The sequence below is a fragment of the Notothenia coriiceps genome, unplaced genomic scaffold (genome assembly GCF_000735185.1).
Source record: "Notothenia coriiceps isolate Sejong01 unplaced genomic scaffold, NC01 NC01_scaffold00022154, whole genome shotgun sequence".
NCBI classification, from domain to species: Eukaryota; Metazoa; Chordata; class Actinopteri; order Perciformes; family Nototheniidae; genus Notothenia; species Notothenia coriiceps.
Genome location: NW_011354855.1, coordinates 250,648 through 260,728, shown reverse-complemented (window position 1 = coordinate 260,728; position 10,081 = coordinate 250,648). Strand labels below are relative to the sequence as shown.

Genomic DNA, 10,081 nt, shown 5'->3' with positions numbered 1-10,081 from the left:
GTTTCGGCGATACTGGCCCTGAAATACTTGGTATCGGATCGAATCCAGATTTTGTGGTATCGCCCACCCCTACTGATTGTGAGTGCGTGCATTCGCGTGTGTGTGTGTGGGGCCCTTCAGAAACAGAGCGGAGGGAGAATGTGAATACGCAAGGCTGTGGACAACTGAAACATGCACATTGGATAAATAACATAGGCGTTTAGTTTATTTAATAAAAGAGCACATGTTCAATGTGAAAAGTGACTGTTGATAGATTACTTCAGTTGCAATTTGGTGCTATATATATATATATATATTTATTTAAAAAAATTGTTTTATTATTTAAAGAAATATATATATAAAAAAAACAAAAAACACCTTGAATTTCAGGCAGGGCGCGGGACTCCATTGGCAGGGCGCAGCGCCCCGCCAGGACAATGGTAGGGGAAACACTGGCGTTCACACACGGGGGGGTCCAAAGAGTTTCAGGGAAGGCTCAGTGAATAGAAATTATAAAGAAGAATACGCTATTTAAGGAGGATCACATAGAATAGCGAAAATGTGGGTTTAGTTAGAGATAGTTCAAGATTCACAGGTTTATTGTCATAACATATACACAACTAAGGTGTCATTGTGTATTATATGGAAGACTTAGACAGCAGGTTTCCTCAACAGTGCAATTTACAAGACATAACAAATATTTGTGCAAGATTGTTCGGTATCTGTGGGATCAAAAACACAAATATGATCCCATTTGTATCCACGAATTGGAAATACTAAGTCAACTAAGGTGGGGGGCTGCGGAGGTGCTTTTATCCCAGCATTTTCTGAAGGTAGGCCCACAGTCTCTGAAAACCACTGATCTAGACAGTTAGAAAACAGCATAATAAAGCAATCCATTTTCCAACTGTTCAGGACCGGGCCCAAAACCAGGGTACCTCTCAAGGCCCGGGGAAGGCTCTGCCCGCCCAGCACCAGCCAGCACCAGGAGGCCCCTCTCCAAATGCCCAGCCTCAGGACAACGATGAGGATGAGACTTGGCGCCAGCGCAGGAAGCAGTCTTCCACTGAGATCTCTGCTGCTGTAGAGCGAGCCCGTCGCCGCCGCGAGGAGGAAGAACGTAGGATGGAGGAAGAGAGACGTGCAGCCTGTGCAGAGAAGCTGAAGAGGCTGGACGAGAAGCAGCAACAGCAGCTGGGCAGCAACACAGACGGTGGTAGCGAATGTAAAAGCCCCAGTCTGGATGGAAACTCTACTGCTGCCACAGAAGGCAGCCCTTGCCCATCTATTTCAGCCTCTGCATCCTCCCCTAACATCAGCCAGCCTCCATCCCCCTGTGTTGACCCCGAGGAGCCTCCATTGCTGCTTGTCCAGCCGGGGTCCAGTCCTGGAATCATCGAACGTCAGCGAGCCAGCAGCAACAGCAGCTATGACTCCAGTGCAGGTCCGTTTCTTTGTTCTATTATTAGGATCACTTGCATGTGATAAGTCTTTCTTATCTTTTAAAATATAGCAGTTTTTCTATAAAGCCTCCACATATTGATTCATGCCCCCTTTCAACCTTTCAACCTTTTGTCTTGGTTCAGAAGCGCCGCAGTGTCCCCAGCCGGCTGCGTCACAGCCCCTGCAGTCCGCACTGGACGTGCCTTTACCAGAGGAAACCAAGGAAGAGAGCGTTAGCGCCACACACATTCGTGCTAGTAGTGGAGGTGAAAGAGGAGTCGACCCGGTGAAGATGGAGAATATCGGAGGGGGAGCAAGTCGTCAAGCTGGAGGTCCTCCAGGCCAGGGTTACTCGAAGTACCAGAAGTCTCTTCCACCTCGGTTTCAGAGGCAGCAGCAGGTTAGGATCCGTACTTATGTCGCAAACGAGTTTCGCTCATTGTACATCTTATTAATACCAACATATAATAACCATAAAAGCTATGTCTATTACTACAAATGCAGCCATGCCTTTTAGTAGGTATTTCTGATATTCCTGTTTTTAAATGTTAATACTATGTTTTGCGTTCTGTTTCTATCTAGGAGCAGCTCCTGAAGCAGCAGCAGCAGTGGCAGCAGCAGCAGCAGCAACAACAACAACAACAACAGCAAGCAGCAGCAGCAACAACAACAACAACAACAACAGCAGCAACAGCAGCAGCAGCAACAGCAGCAACAACAACAACAGCAGCAGCAGCAGCAGCACAGCCAGGCTTCACAAAGCCAGCTGTCACCCCAGCCCCAGCCTCAGCAGGGTCCTTCACCGGGTTCAACACCCCAGCCAGGCCCTGGACCTAAGCAGGGTGGCCCCATGTATCAACCCGGCAACATGGTTCGACCCCCGCCCCTGCCAATGAATTTCGACCCTCGCTGGATGATGATGCCCTACATGGACCCCCGCATGATGCAGGGCCGCCCTCCACCTATGGACTACTATTCAGCAGGAATGCACCCGTCTGGTGAGTAGATGCTTTGAAGATAAATAACTCTGGTGTACTGCTGGTAAAGTAATTAGATTAAATAATACTATCATAATACAGAAAGTGAAGTAAAGTCAACAATATTTCTTCTTTTTTTTTTACATTATCCGTTTGGATATTTTCTTGAAAAATGATAATTTACTTCTACAGGGCTTATTGGGCGTGAACGGTCTGATTCAGGGGGGTCTGGTTCAGACCCCTTTGATAGGCAGCAACAGCATCCAGGGCACCCTCACCGTGGGACCCCCCCTATGGATCCTAAGATGGCCTGGGGGCAGGAGGTATTCCCTGGTGGAGTAGAGGGCCATGGAATAACCTCCCCACTCAGACAGAAGCAGGCATTGGAGGAGGACGATGTGGCCAAAGGGCCCAGGTAAGGATACACCTGTTTTTATGCTCAAAGTGTCGAGGATAAAAGTTATTTTGTAATACAGTTGAACTGAGCCTTTTTTAAATGTATTAATTGAATATTCTTTCAATCTTTCTCCAAGGAGCGACACTCCTCCTCATCGCATTCAAGAGGGTAGATTGGGACCCATTCAGCAGCCCAGCTCCACCTCTGGGACATCCAATCAGACACCGCCGCTAGTTGGCAATCAAGTTGGGACCCAGGGCCACCACCCTCATCACTACATGAGTGGGCGGGGCAACTACAGCAACTTCCCTGACCAGGGTGCGAGGATGCATCCCCACCAACAACAGAGGGCGGAGAGGGGAAATCAGCAGCACGCCTACACCCACCAGGAAGAAGGACCTCCACGAGGGTCTCAGCAGGGACAGATATGGGGAGCCCCTCACCCTCACTATGATCGCAACGGCCGTACTGAACATCCCCCAATTGAGAGCAACTCTCATCTCCACCACCATCACAGCCACCACCCTCAGCAGCCTCACTTCCCTCTCCATGGCCATAAGCCAGAGAACAACAGAGACAGGGTTGTTGAGGCGCCTGCTAAGAAGACCGACTCTTCTCCCCCAATCAACCAACCTTCCCTCTCATCCTCTTGCTCTTCCTCCTCCTCCTCTGTCAGAGAAGATGGGAATGTCAAAGCTGTCATGCACCATCACCCGAATCAGAGAGAGAGTGAAGGGCACAGTCAGGCTGAAAGAGGCAACAGTGGCAGTAACAACCATGTGAAACAGGAGAAAACCGGCCCAGCATACACTCCCCATTCCTCCATGACCCCTAGCCCAACCCCTGCTCAACATGGCACTCAAACTCAGCCTCAGCCTCAGCCTCAGCCTCAGCCTCAGCCTCAGCCTCAGCAGCAGCAGCAGCAGCAGCAGCAGCAGCAGCAGCAGCACCACCACCCTCATGCTAAACCAAACCAAAGAGGGGGGCGGGAACACAAAACGGAGACCCAGTGGGGCCCACGACCTGGAAGCAGCAATACTGGTGGGGGGTCCTCTCATGGTAGGAGGGCCAACAATGCTGGAGGTGGGAACCACTCCCGTGGAGGGGAGGACTCTTTCACTCCATCGGACCACAAACCCTCCAACCAGACAGGAGGCAGCAATGCCAACAGGAGGGCCGGCCCAATTAAGAAGCCGGTGCTGAAAGAGATGAAGAGAGACGGAGGGGAAGCTGATGGAGGAGAAAAGAATATCTTTAGTAAGGATAAAGAGAAGGATAGTAGCCAAACCAGTTCGGTGAAGCAGGAAGGCTCCTCCACCTCCCAGAACACATCAGCTCCATCTAAAGATGAGCCAGCTCAGACAGCCAAACCCAGGAATGGAGGGAAAGAACGAGGAGGAGAGGAGGAGAGGAGGGGGGGGGAGGGGGCGGGTCTGGTAGAGGGCCCAAAGATGGAGATGCCACTTCTTTAGGATTTTCAGGTTCTTCCTCCAGGAGGGACAGGGACCGCTCCTTTGAGAGAGGAGGAGGCCCCCCCCACCACCATGGGGTCCCTGCCAAAGGCAGCAGAGTCAGTCGCGGACGAGGAGGAGAGTTCTACGGCCGTGGCCGTGGTTTCCGTGGCGCTTACACCGCCGCTGCTGGGCCCACTCCCGGCGGTCGGGGCAGAATGGGTGGCAGGAGCGGCAGAGACTACCGTTCATCTGTCGGCAGTGGCCACAACCACGAGTCAAAGGGCGAGGGAGCCGGGGGTCGGCACGGTCAGGATCGGTCCCAGCATAACCCGGCCCGAGCCAGGAACCGCAGTGAAACCCGAAGCGAAGGCTCAGAGTACGAGGAAATCCCCAAGAGAAGGAGGGAGAGAGGCTCAGAGACCGGGAGTGAGAGCGGTGCAAGTGACCTCGGCCCCTCTGACAAGGACGAACACCCGAAACCCAGCAAGAATGGCTCTGACAACGCCAATGCCACCGGCAGCGTTAACATGTCATCTGCACCACCCAGAGGATCCCAGGCCCGGGTGTTTACACCAAGAGGTGTGCCCTCAAGGAGGGGCAGGGGTGGAGGAGGTGGAGGAGGAAATATGTACAGAAGTGGTGGCAATGTTGGAGGCCCACCAGGGGGACACAGGGGCGGACCCGGCCCCGCCTCTCAGGGTGGGTCCTCCAAGTCATCAGGCTCAGCCCGAAAGCAACAAGTCCCGCCTCATACCTCTGGACCCAAAGACTCGGGCAGGGGAGGAAATGGAGGAGAGAAGAAAGACAAAATAGCTGATGCTAGTCAAACTCAAAGTCAGGGGTCCAATCCCCCTCAGCCGTCTCTGCCCGCTGCACCTCCTGCCAGTTTATGTTCCACTGAAAATGGAGGAGTTGTGACGCAGCAAGCTTCGAGCAATCCTACGCCCAATCCTACGCCAAACTCCGGAGGGCCAAACGCTCCTCTTCCCACTAACCGTGGGTTCCCTCCCAGCGGGTTTGAGCGCCCACCCAGACGTCGTCGTCATGGGCGGTCCCAGCACCAGCAGGACAAGCCCCCCCGCTTCCGTAGACTGAAGGAACGAGAAAATGCAGCGCGCATCAACGGAGGAGTGGGGGTCATCGGTGGAGGAAGGCCCTCCTCCCCTTCCCTGAATTCAGTTCAGGACAGTAACGGAGCACCCACCTCAGCCCCTGTCACAGGCAATGCCCAAAATACTAACCACACCACACTAACAACCAACAATAACAGTGGTGGCGGGCATCTCGGCAATGCAAATAATCACCATCATCACCACTACAACCAGGGCAACGCCGGACAGACGCACCCCCAGCACCACCACAGCCACGGAGCAAAGTCCCCCGACTTCACCAACCAGAACTCGGACCAGGCCAACGAGGAATGGGAGACTGCCTCCGAGAGCAGCGACTTCACAGAGTTCAGAGACAGGGAGGGAGGAGGAGGGGGCAAGGCCTATTCTTCTCACCATCCCCACCACGTGGGAAGGGGTGGAGGGGGAGGTGGTGGCGCGGTCGACCGTGACATGTCGGGGAAAGAGCCCTTGGCTAATAAAAGAAGCTTCTCAAGCCAGCGTCCAGGCATGGAGCGACAGAACCGAAGGGTCAACCATGGAGGAGGAGGAGGAGGAGGAGGTGGTGGAGGAGGGGGAGGAGGAGGAGGAGGAAGAGGCCCACGAGGGCCGCCCGGTGGCGGCTCCGGTGGTCCCGGAAATGGAGGAGGCAACCGCGGGGAGAGGCGTGGCAACTGGCCCTCCCCGAAAAATAGGAAGTGATGAAAAACATTTCAGATGAACCCCACCCACATTAAAAACACCCTCTTACATCCTAATCCCTTTTTGATAATTACTTCATGGCTTATCTGTTGGCTTCCCTAAACATATTAGTGCATTGAACAGTTCATGGAGATGGTATTTACCTTCACTTCTTCCCCTTAGCATCAACCCACTATCTACCGTCCGTTATTGTAAATTTCTCCGTTTGTTCCTTCTTGCTCTCCGTTCAGTTGTGCCCCCTCCCTTATCTTCCCTCAAGAACCTCACCCCAGTTGGATTTTAACAAGCATGTGGTTCTGCAAATGGGAGGTGCACGACGTTTTGACAGACATTCACACAGAGATCCACACACACTCACATATACAAGCACAAATCAGACATCTTTATGAACACACGGAACACATGCAGTCATGTGGGTGCAAAACGAAAAACGGGGGATTAAATTGGCAAAAATGGATTGGGCAAATTTTTATATTTATGTACCGGTGTATATTTCTACCACACTTTGGCCTTGGGTGGTATTCAGTAGTGCAGTGCTGCATTACTTCCCTCACAAAGGGAAAAAGCTGCAGCTTCATCTTTTAACGTGAACAATGTACCATAAGATGTTTTCTCTTTGTGTCTTTTTTTTGGCCTTGTGTCAGATGAGTTTCAACCTCTCAGCAAATGTTAGGGGTGTGGGTATTTTCTTCTAAAACGCAGGTAATTAAAAAACCTTTTTAATAAATTCCCCAAATCCCCTTTTTGATGACTTTTTGGTCTCTTGCAAACTATGTGTATGATTACTGTGATAGGACCCATCAAAGTACTACTGCTTAGTGCTCACCTACACTTTGCATTGATCACATTGATTTGTCTTTAATATCAATGTTTCTGCTGCTTGTTCAGATAGATGTGTGATTTTGTCCCAACCCCTAAAAAGTGGTTGACCTGCTCTGACATTTCATTTGGTTGGTCCTTTTTAGGAAATGATGGCTTTTTAGCCTCATCGTAGCATCCTCCTTAAGTTCTGCATCAGTTTCCCCAAGTTTTATTCTCTCATTTGTGAGTTTTGTTTACCCTTTCAAGACTGTATTAATAGCTTAATGGCTTTATTTTAACAACCATTATTTCCTCAGTGACTACCATTTGTATGGAAACACTTTTTTTTTTCTCCGAAGATGAAATACCTGTCGATCTTGTGAGGGGGGAAAACGAGTTAAGTGAAAATGTAGGTCATGTTAGAATTAAGAAAAAAAACTTTGACTTTCATAAAAGTTGTTTATGCTTCAATAGGTAATTACATATATGTTTTAATAAGCACTCCTTGTAGTATAACAAAAATCAAATGTTTGCAGGGGTTTTTTTAGGTTTTTTTCGTCTTTGTTTTTTTTGGGCAAGTTATGTCATGCATCAGGACAGGTACTCTGTCTGGGCCCAGAGTACAGACATAAGGATGAATATTGTACTAAAACACCCCCTCTGTGTACTCTTGTGGAGACTCCTCACACCGAGAAAGGACTAGTACCAAGAGCTCTGAGTCTGACAAAGTACTTTTCAAAGTGTGTGTTCTCGGGATGGCTGTTCCAGGACAACCAGAAGCCCAAACTAATAGATTTCAGGACAATGCTGCAACCCAGTTTCCAAGATTTCACTCGCAACAAATAATGCAGACCTGGAGTGTTGTGAAAATATTTGGATTGATGTAGAATTACACATGTAAACATAGTTTGTATCATACTTCAAATACATAAAATGGCACACAGACGGAATCCAACTAAAATCGATTTATACATCAGCATCAATTCTGTCACTGCTGTAAGTTGGGGTGTGTTTGTTTACTGACAACAGTTTGAAGATGGGATGTTGTGAGTAGGGCATTTGATGATTTGTGTACGTCGTGTGTGCGTGCTGGTGTGTGTGTGTGTGCTGGTGTGTGTGTGTGTGTGTGGCATGTGTGCGTTTTCCGGTGTTTGCATAATAACTCGGGGGAAGGGGTGGGGGACCAGAGGGGTTTAACATGAATGGCAAGCACTTTTCTGCCTTGTTTGCCCACATGTGATTTAACCAACATCATTAAGACAATTCTACTGTTTCTTAAATACATCCACATGTATACGTTCAGCTGTGTTTACATGTTCAACATCCAAATGAAGAACACGCAGTGGAGAACTTCACCCTTTTTTGTGTGTGTGTAATTTAATCATACATTTTTCTGCAGGCAAGTGAAGTTGGACATATTTTATTTTTCTCACTTCTAGCATGAACACACACCCATGGGTGCAGCTTGCCTTGCCTGTTTATACATTGATAGCTGTACACTTAAACTCTGGCTCAAAGAGTCCTTCATCCCTCCTTTACTCTTAATGTTGATGTGTGCATTATTTTATGTACCCATGTTAAAAGAAAACTAAATTAGTGTATTCCAGAAAGAAATTACTCAAAGATTGTACTATGTTTCCAGCATTACCAAGGTACCTGGAGTGGTTCAAACTGTTTTTTAGCATTTATGGTTTTATTAATGGAACCGTAATATACACACATGTATGTATATTGGTATGTATCTAAGTTTTGTCTACCCCAACTTACATTCCCATCAACAAATGTTGCTATTTTTAGTTCAAGGGAGCAATGTACAAGCAGAGAAGTGTCTTATTATAATAAAGTTATACAGAGAAGGCAAAGTTAAATAAACTACTTTTGATTTAATGGAAAAATGAAATGGCATGTCTCATTCTTTGTTTTTATATTTGAAACAAAACTTCCACTTCACATGTTTTGACAGGTCATAGCAAGAAAAACTTGTAGTTGGTAGAATGGTTTGATTCAATGTAGGTGTGTCAGTGAATCACTCAAAGCAGCCATTAGTTAATGGCTGTAAGTTGCAACTATGTTGATAGTTAAACATACTAATATCCAACTATGAACTATGTTGATAGTTAAACCTGTTTTTCACAAAATGTCCTTCAAGTTAATTTGTTGTTGATATTTATTATTATTATATAATCCATTTCTGTAGAACTAATGTTAAGCTACTATTTATTTTATAAAGTACCACATTATAAATATTACAAACTTGGAAATAATGTACACTATGTTGCAAATCTGCTAACCTAACTTTCCGAAGCGTGGATGATGATTTTAAGATGTTTTTAAAAAATGTTTATAGTTAACAAATACATTTAAAAAATGCATCTTATAGCATAAGTTATTTTTGTCCGAAAATTAGACTGAGAGACAACCTAATAGGGAACATGGAGGCTGTTCAAATTATGTGAATTTAGTATCGAATTGACTGCATGATGTTGAAAATTCCTAGACGCATTTGAACACATCAAACGCGGATAGGGTATCTTTAAAACCATACTTTTTCTTCTTTATTCCAGCAATAACATTTCAAATAATGTTAGTTTTATTGGCGTGTGTAAGGCTTCTGATAGGAAAAGTGAGAATATTTGAGGGAAGGGACATTTTAATCCTCAGACTAAAGACAAAGTTACAGCATGTTATTGAAAAAGAGGCACCGTAATGTACATTATCCATAGACTAAAACACACTTATCCCCACCAACAAAACGGAAGGTAGCAGCACTAGATGTCACACACTGACTTTTCTTTTTGTAGGGTTCATAGGGTTATTATATTATAACTACCATAATATATTGCATTCCTGAGGTATAGGCAGACAGAATACATTACAAGCTGGTGATAAGTTACTACAAGTGGTCATTGTTTGCTTTAGGTAAAGTTAATACTCAAAAATAAATCAAAACTAAAATAAAAGTATTATGAAACCTCACCTTGTCAAATGCTTAATGTGCTATGATTATTGTTATAAGAATGTTGAATATTAATTAGTGCTTACTAGGTACTAGCCCTAATTTTTCAGCCCAAAAATGTTCCTGCAAATGTATACATTTTTAACACTTGTATTTATAGAACAAAGTTGGTTTAGGCAAGGCCGGAAAACTTCCCCAGAGGAAACCCAAAAGTTTCATCCCCCTCACTCCTCCATTGTCTCGAAGGCGAATTCTTCTCCATC

The 10,081-nt window shown here is 46.7% G+C and overlaps 1 protein-coding gene across 1 annotated transcript in view; it reads left to right on the top strand.

The window, feature by feature from the left end:
* prrc2a (proline-rich coiled-coil 2A) overlaps positions 1-8,451 on the top strand; it is a 19,850-nt gene extending 11,399 nt beyond the window's left edge. The window contains 7 exon segments of the mRNA XM_010780794.1: positions 895-1,423; positions 1,566-1,822; positions 2,005-2,040; positions 2,096-2,420; positions 2,592-2,814; positions 2,933-4,218; positions 4,221-8,451. Of these exon segments, the coding sequence (XP_010779096.1) occupies positions 895-1,423; positions 1,566-1,822; positions 2,005-2,040; positions 2,096-2,420; positions 2,592-2,814; positions 2,933-4,218; positions 4,221-6,061 (4,497 nt within the window). The 3' untranslated portion in view covers positions 6,062-8,451.
* The last annotated feature ends 1,630 nt before the right edge of the window (positions 8,452-10,081 follow it).